Source organism: Stigmatopora nigra, chromosome 3, assembly GCF_051989575.1.
Source record: "Stigmatopora nigra isolate UIUO_SnigA chromosome 3, RoL_Snig_1.1, whole genome shotgun sequence".
Classification (NCBI taxonomy): Eukaryota; Metazoa; Chordata; class Actinopteri; order Syngnathiformes; family Syngnathidae; genus Stigmatopora; species Stigmatopora nigra.
The window spans coordinates 6,862,336-6,879,538 of record NC_135510.1 but is presented as its reverse complement, the minus strand read 5'-3'; the positions used below and the strand labels follow the sequence as shown (position 1 = coordinate 6,879,538).

The following is a 17,203-nucleotide window of genomic DNA, read 5'->3' as shown; positions in this document are numbered from 1 at the left end:
GCGGCCCGCGAGCCCTATGTTTTATAAGTTTGGAAAGGACTTTTCCTCACTAGTTCCATGCAGTTTTCTGCTACTATGGACAAAGAAAATATTACAGAATCTATGAAATGGGGTTGTGGTGCAAAGGATATGTGCTAAAAGCTGAAAGGCAACCGATGTAGGAGGAAGGAAGCCGTTTTCGGCGTGTGGCGAAGGCAAAAAGTGCATCCGTCCTTGTTGGTGTGTTCAAAGTTCCCACGCCGCGTGGCGGACCACCCACCGGCTGTGCGAGCGCGTCTCCCATTAGCTGCGCGCACCTCATTTGCATTAACGTCAGTAAAGGCTGTAGGTCAATCCTTGCGGGTGCTTTTATTGGATGTGCCGCTGTCAAGCAGTGACGAAGAAATGGAAGGGCAAACGCCAGGCAAGGCAGAGAAAACACAAGGCTAAAAAAAAATAACAACCAGCTCGATGCAGCGTCTTCCTTCTCGATCGTCCCCTTTTATCATCCTGCAGCGAAAACTTGCCTCATAATACTGCTTTTTTTGAAAGAAAAAAAAGAAGGGGGCGGGGGGCTGTCTCCAGACGTTGGTATGTTCGTCATTCTTACAATTTGACAGCTTCATCCTCCTTTTCTTTTTTTTCGCCGTGCAACGCCACCACCAGCAGCGGAATGAGAGAACAGCGAGGAGTCTGGCGACCCTGAGTCCGGCTTGAGCTCATCTTGGAGCGGATAGCGGATGCCTGAACGCCGGCTGTACCCTACGCGTCCTGCGCTGGTCAATTCCGGAGCTGATACATGGGATTCCACCGGGAATGATTTGACACGAGTGTCCGTCCACGCGAATGCCGTGTGGTGTGAAGATCGGAACCCGTTGAGGGTGATGATGATGATGATGATGAGGAGGAGAAGGATGATGATGGTGGTCGACCTGGGATCTGGGCAAAACGTGGTGACGACGACGCGTACCCTGGCTGTCCTCGTCTGAAGTGGGCCAACGGATTGCTACGAAAGCCTCGCTATTTAGCCCTTCTCTGTATTTTTGGATGGCACCGGGTTGGATCATGACGACTAACATTGCAAAATTGCAACGCAGAAATGGATAAAACTGTTGCATGAAACTGCACTGAATGTGAGCGTGAATGTGTGCGTGTGTGTGAGTGTGTGTGCATGTGTGTGCGTGTGTGCGTGCGTGAGTGCGAAAGTGTGCTCAGGCCTACTTGATGACTGAAGTTGAGCCCCCCCCAAAAAAGAGGAACATGAAAAATGGTGATGTGGTACGAGCGACCAGAGGAGCCTTGAGGAATCTGACAAAGCCAGCTGAACTCTGACCCAACTTTTTCCCCCACCGGCCAAAGGAGGATTGCTGCTTTTGATTCCAGATCTCCAATTAAGTTCATGTGAACTACAAGAGGGAGGAAATCAGCTTCCTCATCTCCTGGAAAGGGGGCTGGGAGGAGAAAAGTCATTATTCATGCCTCTTTTCACAGCCATTGGAGAACTGTCTTTGCCGTGGCCAAGATGACATATATCTATTTATATATTTAAACTAAGCGACTGGACATTTTGTGCCACCAAAAAACAAAAAAGAAGTGAGCGAATGACACTCTGGTGCCCCTCTAAGTAAAGCACTTGCACAGTAAAAAAAAAGGAGAGAAAAAAGAAGGCTGAAGTGGACTGAAGCATGGGCTGTGCTTCAAGTATTCATATCTCTGATAGGGTGGTCTACCACAGTGAAAAAGAGTCTGAGGAATCCCACTCGCCCCAGCAGACGAACACCACTCAGCATCAAGGAAATCCTGTCTCGGGACTACCGCTCAAACCTCTGAGCTGCAAGGTGAGGGAACGCGCTCTCATGTTTTGCTAAATGTTTGTTTGTCATTGCAACAAAGGCTCAAGGTGACTTTAGTTTGACGATTGCATGCTTTATTTCAAATCTCGGGAATCATTGGCTATATGTCTTTTTAAGAAGATGATCTAGGTCAGCACTTCTTAAAGTGCGAGTAGTCGGAAGTCAGCAAAGTTTACTCAATGGATGCCATTGATGGTGTTGGACATTCACTCCATTGCAAGTGGGAGGGTCGGCAGTCATCATTCAGAGTCAAAATGAATTGAATGTCTATTGCCGTCAATGGTGGAGAATGGGTTACATTTTAAACATGACCTCCCGGGCTTTAAATGTATTAATTCTACTTTTATCAGTATCGGGAGGTTCAGTTCACTTGTGCATTGTTCACTGAGTTGAAATCACTCAACATATTTGGACTCTACTTCACTTTCCTACTATCTCACGTTAGAATGCATTCTCAATGATTCTTAGGAGGCCCAAAACTTCCGATTTAAGGTAAAAAAGAATATCCATATTTGACGACAAAGAAGAGGAGGGGAGATCTATGTTGCGTCCTCACAAATTCTAGCAGTCCCATTTGTCTATCAGACCACAAATCATGACAACAAGTGTGGCATAATGAGAGATGCTACTTGGACGCCCCGAAAAGAGCCGTGCTTTCCCATTAACATGATGATCAATTTCACCCTCATTTGCATGTTGTGCAATGCATGCACGTCGGCGTGTTTGCTGTGCGGTGGGCCGAGATGAATGACTAAAGCCATTTTAGGGCTTTTAAAGAACATTTACCAATCAATTTTGCCACAGTTACGGCTATATTTGGCCTTGTAGTCCATCATTAACTGCATTTGGTCTTTGATATTGAGGGTGGGGGATGAAAAAAATGATTTGTTTAGTGACCATTGCCTGGATTGAGCTTCTCATTTAAGAACAAGATGATCATTGAAATAGTTTGCATTTTGTACATGTGCATTTTGTTCTGCACTCTGTTTAAGCGCTGGTGTCAAGATGAATTTTGTGACTAAATGTCAGTAGTGGATGCAGTGAGACGGCATCCTGACAGATGCCCCCACGTCAAGACGCCCCCACTGTGCCTTTGATTGAATTATTCCCCTGATTGAGTTAGACTAATGGCACACGAATCTCCTTCAGATGGAAATGCTTAATCCCAAATCTATAAGGTGTCATCTTTAACATCCTCTGTAGATTACCGCGGTAGCTGGCACAGTCCAATTGGCGTTTAACATGGCAAAAAAAAGCACACTTTCTCTGTTAAATGGAGGTCATGTGTTGGTTGGTGTTACTTTGGATTTGTGTCTACCGCCATGAGGCAATCAATGTTAGCTATTGATTGTTTTGAAAAATTGTGTGCATGCCACTCTTTTGAAGCCCCTTTTTAAACTCCAATGCACAAGTGTCAAACCCAGAGAGATTTTTTTTTAACAGCAGGACCAAATCCCAGTAGGTGATGATAGGAAGTAGAGCTGAAACAATTACTTGATTGATCAACTCCATGCTAAACAGGAAATGATTTAGCAACCTCTGAGATATTTTTAATTCAGAGAACATTTCATACAAGTGTATCATGTATGCATTCTTCATCCTTTTATACCCAAATATTTGTTGAATTTCCCCTTCAAATTTGAGAGAAGAAAAAAACTTGTGGTAGTGGGGACAAATTTTACCAGGGAAATGAATTGAAAATATGAGATTAGATTAGATTAACTAGACGCCAGGCCAGCCAGTGTCGCAGCCACTCTGAAACCACAAATTCCCTTAATTTTGAAAACCAGGTCACTGCAATTGTGAAGAAGAAGAAACAATCAATTCTACTTTCTCCTGATATCTTATTTTTGAGGAGATGGAGCCTTCTTCCGCCATAAACACCTGAAAGTACTTGATAAATTTATATCTGGGCTTTCTTGGCAATAACATACAATAGCCATTTTATCCTAGTGCACTGTAGATATTCTTACTTTTGAAAACTGTTGGTTTAGCCCAAAATTGTTATTTTGTAGAGTCCCCAAGCATCAGACTGCAATGAAATTCTCTTAGTATTTGTGTAGCTCAACTAGTAGCAGCATCATTTTATTCAATTGTATTTATCTATTTTTTAAGACCTGTCGAACCACCTATCATTAGTCCTAAATCCCATAGTGGCACTAAGAGTCTTCTCTTGATAACAAGTCGGCACATTCCTGTAAATAACATGCCTTCTTACAAACAGAGCCTTGGAAGTGTTATCTATCGCAAGGAAACAAAGCAAAGGGTTCATAGAGATTAAAAACATCTAAAGTAGCGCCATCCCATGACACTCTGGGATATGTTTTGCCTATGAAAATCAGCAATTAAGCAGCTTCATTATTAAAGCTGCAGGGTACAAAGAGAGAGAGAGAGAGAGAAATGTGGAAGCTTGTAGTCCAAAAAAAGCACGTGTTCGCCTCATCACACTACAAGCTGAAGGCTGTGCGCGCATGTCCTCTACTGATTAACTTGTAACCTACGGACATGCGCTGTGTGAACATGCCCTTTACTAAGTAACTCTTAACCTCATAGGAAACACAGCCGCTAATGATCTTGGAATTAATTAAGCAGCCGAGATACAAAAATAAAAATCGGCTCCAAGGATCGATAGATACATTTGCATGCTAGATAGCCACCAAATTATAAGACAATCGGTTCTTGACCAATGAAGAAAAAGGCCTTTCAAGTTATTGTCCTGAAGAGCAACAACAACAACTTGAGTGGCCACTTGACAAGCCTTCAGCCTGTAAAAATACAATGCTTACACTGTTTCTAACTTGTGTATCAGTTTCCTGCTATATGTTTACATCCTTTGTGAACAACGTAAAGCCTAGAAAAAAAACCCATCTGTTTTCAAATGTAGGGACTCTGACTAAAATGGCAGGAAATATAAATACACAAATACAGATATTCTGGAAAAAATCTTTCTTGGAACATTTTTCTTGATTAATACCCACAATCGCAAACAACTGTGAGTACTAGAGAAATTAGTCTCAGTTATACTTGAGCCCCTCCAGCATTTTTAATGGTTTCTGGTTGTATTCAAGTGAAGAGAAGAGGGAGGTAATTTTGGCAATTCTAAAATATAACTCCCACTTCTTCTAATGGTTGCCTAAGATTCTGGCAGAGTACAGTACCTCTCCTGTGGAAGTGGGACAGCCTGACCATAAAAACCCAATTGAGGAAATATTGTAAACTGTGAAATAATCAGTTGTCTTAGTGCAATATTTTCAATGTTATTTTTTCTCTTCATCCCAATGTGCATGTGTTCCCTGGTTTGTGTCATTATGGTTGTGAAGATTGTGCGCACATTCATCCCTGTAAGGATGATAATTATCCTCTCCAACCACACGCAGCTGCTCGTAGCCACAGTGAAGTTTCGCCTCTTACAAAAACACAGTCAAACAAATGTGCACTGTGTGTTCCCAACTCGGGCGACCAGGAGACGGCGCGCGGGCGTCCGCAGTGTGAGAAACATTCAATGGTGCTTTTGGGGAGTGTGACGTGAGGCTTTGTCAAGGGTACGGTGCCATCTGGGCTGCTCCGAGCATGATAAGGCAAGGTACAAGGTCCTGTGATAGTGGGCATTTTTCAGAGGCACGCAGACAGACACGAGCCTCGGCCAACCTCGCCGACATTTGTCCGGCCTTGACTTTTCCAGCCAGCGTACTTAACCGGACGTTATGGTTTTTACAAATTCAAAAACACTAACTTATGTAACCCTTTATAAGGCACTCGTTGACCTTGTCGGCCGTACCGAGGGCCGTAGACGTCCAATTTGTTTTGATTGCGAGAGCGTGGCGGTGAATGATTGCTGCCAACCCTCCTGGTTAGAATGGATTGAAATGTGAAGATTCAAAGCTAGTCCCCCGATTTAGATTAAAAAGATGTATTTTGTTGTCAATGACACCCATTATGAAAACAAACTTTAGAGTGATATAAGGGCCTCTAATCAGTTATTTTCTATTGTGAGTATACTTTTATTTTATTTTTATTTCTACTATATGTATCCTAAAACCTTACTTAAAACCTAAAAATTTAAAAACTAACAAATAATAATCTTATATTATTACAATTGAGATCTGGCATCCACATTTTGATTCAAGAAGGCCACACTTGTGTACCAAATGTTATTGTTGTGACCTACATGACCCAGAAATGTGTGGATGGTAGATCTTCATGAAGTTATTTCTTTTTCTAAACGTACCAACAATAGTGACAAGCTCTTTAAAGGGGGTTGAATCAATCACTTGTACACATTACCAGCTCCACTGCAGTCACGTTGTTAGTTTAGTGGGTCTGATTAGGATCTAAATGTATCCTATTCCTTGATTTTTTTTTCTTCTTTTTTCTTACACTTCCATGACGCATATGCAAAGAGGGCCACATGGGAGGGAAAATGTGGAATTGGGTCATTCAAAGCATGTATTCTAAATCCAGTTTGAAATGTGAAATCTGCCTCTCCACCAATGAGAAGAAGAAAGAGTCATTTCCATCATGTCAAACTCTTACTTGCAGAATGACTTTAGAGGCTCATTGTGTTTTATTTTAAACATTATCGTCAACTACAGTTTGACCCCATCCTCCCTTCCTGTCCACTGGCCCAGCTAGTGGTTATCCCATCTATCACCTGTGGCACATGAGTTGAATGTAAGTTGGCTTTGACTGATGACAAACAATTGTCTAAAACCAGGGCCTATTATCTTAATACTAATTACACAGAACCCTAGACCCATATCTCAAAGTACCACTAAACAATTCTCATAGAGAGAGTGTCTCGTGGTTCCGAGTATGTTCTCTCATGATGTGCTTGCTGGCCAGGCAAAAGGAACCCCCCAGTATAGTAAAATAGCCTTTTACCAAGAAGACCATAGTCAGTGGTGTCCCTTGAAAAGAATGTTTGTGTCATAAGTTCAGCATGTGATAGTTTTGCTCAATTAGGAAACGTTACACAACAAAGGTCCACATGTTTACTGTGCGGTTGGTTCTGTTTAAAGAAGAGTGACTTGGCTCCATTCCACTCTTGTATTTTTTTCATACTGCGAGTAGCATTTTCGGAATACCAATTTATTCCACATAAAGAGCCATTGTGCAGTATTGAGCTCAAAGGTTGTAGCAAGGCCAATTTCAGATTTGTCAAACTTTTGTTTCCACCTTGAATTTCTTAGTTTTGAGATGCACCTAATTATTTGTAATGTTTAGTGTTAAAGGTGACATCAATTAATCCATTCTGTTTATAAACCTTAGTTGTCTTTTGTGGACTGGCATACTCAAAGATAGTAAAAAAAAAGTAGACTTTTCTCTTTTCCAAATTCCAAGTTCATAAACAATGTTAACTTATTTAACAATAAACAGTCCCTTTTTACTGGGATGCCTCAAAACGGATTAGTGTTGTCCTGAATAGAACAAAATAAGTTCAAATGAGATTTAAATTGAATGCTTTTATTGTCATTACATAAGTATAATGACATTTAAAGCTTCACTATCAAGAGCACAAATAAATCATCAATTAAAAAATGTTACCAAATGTTTGGGTAAATATTTCCCTTATTGTTGAGGCCTTGATAGGATAGTGTCAATTTACTGTTACACTAAAATCCTTTTTTTCTATCCCTTTTCATGGACTCCGCACGTATAGTACAGCAATGTCATGTGAGTTGTACTAAGATAGCTCAAGGTTGATGAATGGTTTTGAAAAGTACACCGTGTACAGAACACACCATCTCTGTCCGCTACAAAAGACCGCTACATCTGATATTCATCACTCGTGCATTGTGTCACAATGTCAGCGTCTCTCTTGGTGTGTTAAGTGTGTTTTTTTGGTATTCACACAAGGAGCGCATGTGCAAAAAGATTCCTTAAGCCAAAGTCACATTTGTATGATCTTGGTGAGTTTTTAGATTCTAATTACTTAACATAATTATATGCTGTGTTTTGCATTATGAAGAAAGGATAGACTAAAAATTAGAATTACAGGAATGACTTTCATTCAGATAGAAAATATCTTCTGATAAAGTCCTAATGACACTGACTCCCTAACCTTATAGCTAACAATCTATTGTATGTTTTTTTTCAGTTAAACTTTCTCTGACAGCAATGACTCCAACCAATTTTTTCTATATTTACGGATTCTCACCAACAGTTTAGGTGGCCCATTCTTACCAATGTTGGCTTGTCACTACATATACTAGAAGTCAAGTGCACTAAAGGGAAAAAAATGTCATCACTCTCTTTTGAAAATGCAGTAAAGGCTGGCAAAGAGGTTCAAACTTCAAAACGGAAGAAATTCCATTTTTAAATCTCAAACACTGCTGTTTTTTGTTGTTTTTTTTCCACAAATTTCAAGAACTCTACCAAATGCTTCGAAATAAACAGTTCATGGAGCTCCAAAGCACCGAGGAACGCCTTGTATAGCACAGCACGCTATGTAGGATGACGCTTCCTTTGGCAAGATTTTCAAAGCCCCTGCACGTTTAGATTTAGTTTTATAGCCATGAATCCAATGGACAAATCATTAAGAAAATTGGCAGCCTATCTGAAGCAAATTTGCAATGGAAAAATTCTCGAGGACTCCACTTCCATTATCAAAGCCTTTCTTCATTTGAATAGGCACAAAGCAGCAAAGTACGTCACTGAGCGTAAGTGAACAGGCCTAGTAAGGGTATCTGTAGTCATTGAGAATACATCCTAACAAATTGTTTGTTAGTGCAATGATCGAAGCAGAGGAGAGAAAAACGCTATCGTATTTTAATCTAATACTGACCGTAAATTAGTAGGCAATTGAATGATGTCATTGTGCAGTGAGAGTGTCGTTGTGGGGACCGCCGGGCGGGTCGGGGATGTGGACGCCTCGCACAAACACCGGACTTTGGTGTGGGAGACTGCTGTTCATTTCCTGTTTGAAACTCCCAAGCAAGACAGTGTCGTAAAAGCTGTCATTGTTCATTCGTTCAGTTTTGTAGGCCCAATGACCTACCGTTACTGACACAAAAAACCCAATTGAACTGATTTGGCTGCCATTTAATGTGATAGAGGTCTAATCAATTTCAACTGGGAGACGCTGGTTGTGATCATCAGGCCTTCCAGTTGAAATGGATTTGACATTGGTAGCCATTATGTTAACATGTTTTATATGTACTAAACATACATATATAAGAAATACCAAAAGAAATTGCTCAAATTGTAATTGTAAGAAACATCAGAAATCATGAAAACTCAATTATAGTGATGCGATGTTGCGTTATAAAACAAAAAAATAACAAATACATTTTTCATAGCCAATCTTTTTGAACCAACTCTGAAAATGATGCAATTGGGCCAGATGTTTGATCGGGACATCTTGATTTTTATGAGGTGATTACCTCTTTTCGGTAAAAAAAACAAACAAAAAAAATGTTTGATTACAGTAAATACAGTGAATGGACACATAACAGTTAGCAGATTCCTGCCAACGAGCATTGGCAGAACCTTTCCCAGTCACTTGACTAACACTATGTATATATGTCAAGTGAGGTTTGTGTGCAAAGATCTGAGCCAGCTCGGCGGCTCATGTCACTCACTGATCTCTCATGCAACGGTGACATCAGTGCCCCTGTTTTAGCAGGTGAACAAGATGGGGGAGGGAGAGTCCAGAGAGATTATATAATGCTTTTTGCTTTCATAGCCCTTCTCTCATATTGTCAAAAATCAGGCAAGTCAGAGAGGTGGAGCCCCCGTCAAAGTGCGCGTGGCGCTGGCGGGGCCGAAGTGGGCGTATTGTTAATTCTAGTAATCCTCTTCTGGGGCTGCGGTGCCAGCGAAGGCAATAAAGACGGTTGGGTTTGGTTCTGGCAACGTAATGTTATGGAAGTGTTCTCTTTTGGAACTTGCTAGTCTTGATGACATGCTGACCAGGCGGAGGAGGAGGAGGAGGAGCCTCTGCTGCAATGGAAAGGTTCCTGGTAAGATTAAAAGAAGGTCTTGTGTCAGCGGACTGCCCGGTGTCCTACTTTGACTTTGCCAAGCTTCTTTGTCTTGTCCGTTTGCTTTATTGACCTCTGACCTTTCCTAGAACGCCAGGAAGTGGGCCGCCCAGCCTCAGGCGGGGCGGGACACTGTCCTTCAACTAGACGTGGAATGGGAAAATCATTTTTGCCAGAATGCAGTGATATTTTAAATAGGTTCGAAGGGGGGAACGTGATGGCTAATTTGGGTTTCTTCCCTTAAGGAGGGGGGGGGGGGGGGGGGGCGGGGGACGCCGTCTCCGTGAAACTGGACTGGGGCGACAATGCTGGGGTGTGATATAGAAGACAGGAGGTTTTAGTAAGGGGGCTGCTCCTGACCGAGGCCTGCGTGGCTTAGGATTGTCCAGGTCTTATGGGGATTTCACAGTAATCTGGATAAGGACAGAAATATCTTGAAGGTGAACATTGGAGAAAGTGCTCTGTTTGGTGTTCAGCTGACTACACATAGGCTGCGGGTGGATCCTCACATTTACTTTCAGGTGCCGATGAAATTCATTGGGAGTTTTGACTGTTTTGGAGTTATGCAGAGGCATTGAGATTGTTTTTTTTTTTTTGGATATTTCAGTTTTCCCTCTTTTTGGCCAAAAATGTCAGCAGAATTTTTGGAGGATGTAATCATAGTACGGAAGATGGGAAACATCTTTTTTTTGGCAGTAGATTATTTCTTGAAGTATATTACCTCCAAGATATACTTCACATTAGGCTTTAAGAAATTGGGATGGCTTGATTTTGAACTTGCATTTTCTAAACCTGGCAAGTTTGTTGTCATTCTTCAGTGAGCTGTGTCAAATGTAAAAAGCATTATTGGATTCAGTTTATTTATGTAGATTCATTTGATACACAAAATTCACAACCCTCTACCCTTATTTTCCACATGAAAAAATATATAACGACATTTCATCGACTTCAAATCAACTTGGCATGCAAAATGCATTTCAGAGCTTAAATATAAGTAGACTGTAACCAAAATCTGGCTAAACTGAAATATTTCAAGTCATCCAATTTCAATTATTTTTGGGTTTTGATGGGAAACTTGAAAAATCTAGTTATCGTTTATCTCTCAACTTTTTCATTTTTGCATTTTTTGCACAGTTCCTCTGATATGTCCCAAAATGGTCTGGATGATCAGTCCATCCTGGCAAGAATCATTAGAAGGTTAGATTTTTCCCAGCACAACCAAACCCCAATAGATTGAGAGAGTTTATTGAATTGAAGCCGGTTAGTGAGAAGAGACGTGAGAAACCCACGGTAGTGTGCGTGTGACCCCGTTAATGCATGATTAGTTTTTGGACAGGCCCCCAAAATTCCACCTCAGATGCAGCAAGCATACAGGCTTTTGTGTTCGTGTGTTCCATGTTTATGGAGTGTCTGTGTCTCATCTCATGTCCCCGTAGGCGAGTGAGTGAGGGCTCTGAGCAGTCCCTTGACCCCCCACCCCCCCCCCCCATTCACCCTGCCTCCGCCCCCGCCCCCACCCAATCCCATCGGTCGGCCACTATGCTCGGCCTCAGCCGCTCACATACACGCTGGCGCCAATATGGACACGGGGTATGCAGGCTGGCTTATAGGCCGCGTCAGAAGCCCAGAGAGGACTTTTAATGTCACGTAGGACGTATACAAGAGACGGTCACGCTGCTAAGTTTACACCACAAACACTATGCGCACGCTTTCGTGTTTAGAATAACTACACGCAGGTGCTCGGTATTTTTCTTTTGCTCACATCGATAGTCAGTTCATTGCAAAATTCGGGACATTTTCTAAGTTAGAGAACGGAAGCAGTCACTAACTAAATTGAAGGTTGGCTCTTAATGAGGGACTTAAGTACATTTTGGCATAATAGTCACCAAAATAAGCAGATTGCATGCCAGTACAGTAGTTACTTGACAAGGTGTTTCCACTTATAAGATGAATCGTGGTCAATTTAATGTAGAATTTATAGATGTAAAAAGACACAATGTCAATTCGAGGTGAGTTTTCGAATATGAAAAGGTAGCAATGAATTCATTCACTGCCGTGGACGCTTACATTCTCCGAGAGTAAAGGAATCGTTTGCTGGTAGCGAACAACCTGGTAATCTGACGGTGTAGCGTTAAGGTATGCACCAGGAAGAGAAATTGCCAAATTTCTGCAAGCCTGTATTTTAAAGTCACAGACGTTATTCAAGGTCAATTACTTTTCCAAACGGAGTCCAGTCTTCTGTGCGAGCATGTTTATATTCATGCACGCTCGAATTGGGCAGTTGTCTAGTTAGGTGTCGGCAAACATAATAAAGGTCACAGCATGCTCGGTGAAACTGCCGTGGATAGAAACGTGTATGTTCATTCTTTAGGATGGCTGTGACTGATTGCATGAAAAAGGAAATTTTAACCACATTCCAACCACACGTCATTGATTCCGTTTCTAATCGTGCCATGTAGATGCTGGTTCATATCACACGTGGCTTATACTTTAGTATACAAGTCATTCTAAAACATCTTGAAAATTGAGCAGTCTATAGCTACTATTTCCAAGTACGTGTTCCATTAGTTGCAATCTTTATCGAATGAAACAATGATTCAATGCGGTTACGATAGCTTTCAATGAATTTGACAATGGATTAGTTGTCGATTAATTCTAACAGCCCTACTAAATGTATATCCAATAGAATCTCTCAGTAACATGGAAAGTCCCGGTTCCACATGTTGAATCCATGGAGAACGGCGACCATTTTACCGAGAACATTCCGAACATTGACATAGAAAGAGCGAGCAAAAAGCAAGGATGTTCAAGGACTAAATGAGCCACAGTGGCCTGGTTTCCCTCAACCAGGCCAATGACTCACCTAAAGTCTTCTGCCTGGCTGCCTAATGTAAATGTCCTGTGGACCGATGCTGCCTTCATACTGAATATGCTAAGGGCATTTTTTTTTGTTAAATGCAAATCTACCCCATGTAACTGTAGACTCTGCATTTGGAGTCACAGTTATTCCCTGTTCAAATGATTTGGATGGCCATCAACAGACCGAAATGTACAGCGTGTCTGCACTTTTTGGGACAATTTATGGTTCATTCAAGAACATTTACAAGGATGTCCATTGCCCTGTACTTTCTGACTCCTTGACTGTTTAAAACGTTGCATTGGCGAACTCCTCTTGATCAATTTTTATGTATTGTCATGCTCTCGTGATTTCGAAATGAGGAAAGCATGGTGTTGTATCAAAATAACTGTAAAATCGCAAATCAGACACCCCTTTGAAATATTTCGGTTCCATTGATTGTTGGAGGATTGCAGGTTTTGCAAAAAGTACTGCAATGTCGAACAGTTCGTATTCCAAAGTTCAGAGGTCAAATGAAGTTTAGGTGTTGTTGAGGCTTTAAGATTTTGAGAAGAACATATGTAGTACATATACTTATATATTCTAGTGCAATTAAATTAAGCTAAGTACAAATAAAATGCAATGAGTTATTTTGGTTCATGGGCTTGATCTGAACGCCACCTTTGTCATGGATACTTTCAGAACAAATGGAAGTAGCTGTACATGAAAGTGAATAATTCTGTTTGAGCTAACACCAAGGGACACATAAACACACACACACACACACCATGTGTGTCCACGTGCGCCACCATACGAGTATCTCCGCATGTGGCAAGGTTGATGTGTGGCACTGTGGCGTTGCATTTTGCTTGCCGTGCGTGCCCAGTGTGAGTGAGCACTGTCTTTCTGGTACAAAGTGTCCGTCCCACACCTGTCGTCAGGACTGTTCCGCCTAATCACGTCTAATAAGGAACATTGATTCATCCATATTGGTTTCACACTTTTCAACACAAGCACACGCCAGTCGCATCCCTTTACTTTTGCCGAAACTTGCTACGAGCGCCTGACGCATGCCTACTGTTCGAAGTCAGCGGCCTACGAAAATAATGTGGGGTTTGGTAAGGGAGAATGATGTTGACAATCAGAATTAAAACACTTGCATGAATATTTTCCGATGAACACATCTTATAAGATATAGAAACGATAAGAAGGAATAGTGACAAAGACCTTTAAATATGTTCAAATCGATTGTTCAATAGTAGTCGTAGTAGCAATAATAGTTCTCTCTCAATAGTGGTTTGACTCAACATTGCCCTCTGGTGGTCGACACAGCAATTGTGACAACCGACCCCTGTGACAACTCAACCCGCTTCCCCTACGGATGAGCCACATAGGTTTTCCCGCAAATGCGGGTCGGTCATCCCTAGATTCCCCGCATCCTGGTCCCATCTCCGGCTCGGAGGAAGCTGTTTACGCTTTCTATCTCTCACCGCTGACGTCGGCGCAGCGAACAATGTCATCCAATTTCCTGTTTTTCACTTTAGTGGAAAGCCGCTCTCTCTGAGCACGTGCGCTACAGTGTGTATGTGAGCGATGATGAGGGCGAGACGAAGATGAGGAGGAGGAGAGGGATGAGGAAGAGGAGAAACATGAGGAGATCTGTTAGGCCGGATATGCCGGGAGCAGGATATAGGGTCACGGGGAACTCGGCTATGTAAATACACGCCGTGCGTTCAGAGAGATTTTCGGGAGGAAATCTCCATAGTGATTGGAGCTGTTTTCATGTTGTCATTGAGGAGATTGTATTTCATCAAAATGGAAAATGCAATTGCAGATCTTTATCTGTCCTTAATTTTTAAGAAACATTTAACTGGATGTGTTTGGTTGGGTTACAGTGGTGGAATCAGTCAGTATTTTTCCTTTTTTACGTCTTTTGTACACAGGTATTTGTACTCGTGAGTACGTTTGCCAACTGTTCGCACTCTAGTTGTCACGTTCTCCGTGTCGCATTGGACTGGCCACGTTTGGATTGCGTGCCCGCAGGCCAACACGCTCGCTCACTTCCTGCGCCTTGTTTGTCTCCGCTCCAGTACCGGTGGGATGTTTACGGGACGCAAACGTTTGGCTGATTCATTGCACTGTGCTGCTGCACTATGCACGGCATTTGTGTACAGTGCGTGTGTTTTGGTGGGTTTTTTTTTTCACAGCAGCTGGACTTGGAACAGTCCTGTCAGGGCCTGTTTAAGAGGGAAGACTCTTTTGGAAGGAGAAGGAGCATTTGTACTGGGCTCCAGGCAGAGTGGCCAAACTTGTTACGTCAAGGCCGTAACCTCAGCTAATTTCCTACCAATCACCATTGGAGGGGAAAAAATGGATTTTGAGGGAGGGAGTTTGTCTTCCATCAGAGACACTTAGCCCACGGTCGCATATTCAGGAGAGAATGTTCTGATTCACATCTCCAGGAAAAATGAATGGCCCGTCGGAATCTTTAGTCATAGTTGATAAAGCTGATGGCCCACTTATTTGTTCTGACACACATGGTCAACATCACTGAAATCAAATGCGACAACGGGGAAAGTACAGGCTCTATTTCCACCTCTACGACCTCGATGAATGGCGTAATTTGGTTTCCAGTGCATGCGGGATGGTGAAAAGTGAGGGGCTATAATTGGATGTCGGGGCGATACCAAATTGATTTTGTTAGTCTGAAATTTACAATTTTGCTCATTTGTGGATGATATATGTGAAGTACGAATGTATTTTATGCTTATTATTATAGTATGGGGATCTGTAACTTCAGACCCAACATTTACGAGGCATGAGACTGTGTTATATTTTAAAGCAACCGCGCGGCTGGGAGAGGTTGGAGGCGCGAGTCCATGATGGACTCGCGTTCGGCTCGGCGGACCTTCTCCTTTTCCCAAGTCCCAAGTCGCGCTTTTATTAAGTTTCAGCAATGATGTCATGGAAAAGGTACAACAGTCACTGAGACATGTTAAAGACATCATTATGATTATTGACAGGTTGTTGTTCTTTGTTATAGGGGATGTGGATGTCACGAATCCTTGCATATAATTTTTCAATCCGTGTCACGGTTAAATGTCATAGGGACCTTCAATCAATATTACAATCATCAGTGTCACCACCATCAAAGGTGTCACTAAGTGTCACTGTTTGGCTGCGGATTTGTCATAGAGCCAATAGGAAATATGTATGTCCTTTGAAATGCACTTGTTAATGTTTTACGCAACTTTACAATTATGTCTTTTGGTTTATATAGTGTAGTCACAAGAATAGAATTTTGCATGACCCAGTGGAAACTTCCATCATGACACCTTTTAGTTAAGGGGGTGTCATCTATCACGACACTTCCATTTCTTTGTCTACTTCTTCCCGCCTTAAGTTTGTCTCTGCCACATGATCCTGTGTTAATAAAACCAGTTTGTCTGTGGGGAGTTGCCAGGGATTCCAAATGGTCATTCAGGAAGATAGACCATCTTTCTGCTCTGGCTATTCTGGCTTCCTCCTTCATATGAAGTGAGTTAAATTCTCATCACGACTGGCTGTGTGTTTCCTCTGCTCCAATATTATTGAATGTATATGGTCTTAAACCTGACAATATACATTTTTCACATTTGTATTTCAGCATTATTTTTTTTTATTCTTCAACCAATACTGATTGTAAAATTATGAATTATAAACAATTACAAAAAATGTTTAGATATGTGATGTTCACATCCCCTTGAGACGTGTAATGTGTTTTTTTAACGCTTAAATTACTTTTCCAACCTTTTATAAGGCAGTTACTTTAAAAATACAGTACAATTCATTTAATTGCATTTAAATTCAAAACAGTAAAAAAAAACATTTTTTCTGGGTCATGTAGGCTATTAATAAAAATCAAAATGTGATGTCTAAATAGTATGTGGATGCCATGTCTTTACAAGGTTAAGTTAAATGTTGATGTTATTTTGCTTGGCTTGGCTTTAGAGGTAAATTAAATAATCCTATTGGCCTTCACTGCTCTCATTGTTTTTGTGTGAAAAACTAAAAGCCAAAATAAAGACGATTTCTGATTATCAACATTTCCAATGCAAAAAAAATAAGAAAGGAGAGCATTTCTTTCATGACCTTGCTGACCCATTGGCAAGTTCAGGGAAATGTATACAAAACAGGTGAATGAATATCCATTCATCCACACGTGCCCACAACGTTGTTGTTCGTGAGCCGATCATGTGGCCGGTGTCCTCGTGTCTGCGAGGGATCAGATGATCACAGGACATCACTGATCGCCCGACGTCATACTACTCGGACGCCAACAAACGGCCCAGTGTCAGAATGACGTCAGCGGTGCCACGCCGAAGGCTAATCGGCTTTGGTCCCCCATTGTTGTGTCACCGAGTCCGCGGGAGGCTTACAGTTGGCCGGCCTGGGGTGCCCCTCCTTTCTCTTCCACATGTGTAGATTGTTTATGAAGAAAAGGAATTCTAGTGGGATCGCCTTCCACGAGGGGCTCGGTTGCTATGGTTACTAACCCCTGAGCTGGGTTCCAT

The 17,203-nt window shown here is 41.8% G+C and overlaps 1 protein-coding gene across 3 annotated transcripts in view; it reads left to right on the top strand.

Moving 5' to 3' along the window:
- Positions 1-338: 338 nt before the first annotated feature.
- pde8a (phosphodiesterase 8A) overlaps positions 339-17,203 on the top strand; it is a 31,229-nt gene continuing 14,364 nt past the window's right edge. The window contains exon 1 of one of the 3 annotated variants that reach the window (XM_077712646.1): positions 339-1,817. In XM_077712646.1, the coding sequence (XP_077568772.1) occupies positions 1,665-1,817 (153 nt within the window). In that variant the 5' untranslated portion in view covers positions 339-1,664. Of the gene's footprint in view, positions 1,818-9,567; positions 9,794-16,163; positions 16,188-17,203 lie in introns of those variants that run through there. The other 2 variants (XM_077712647.1, XM_077712648.1) reach the window with 2 other exon arrangements.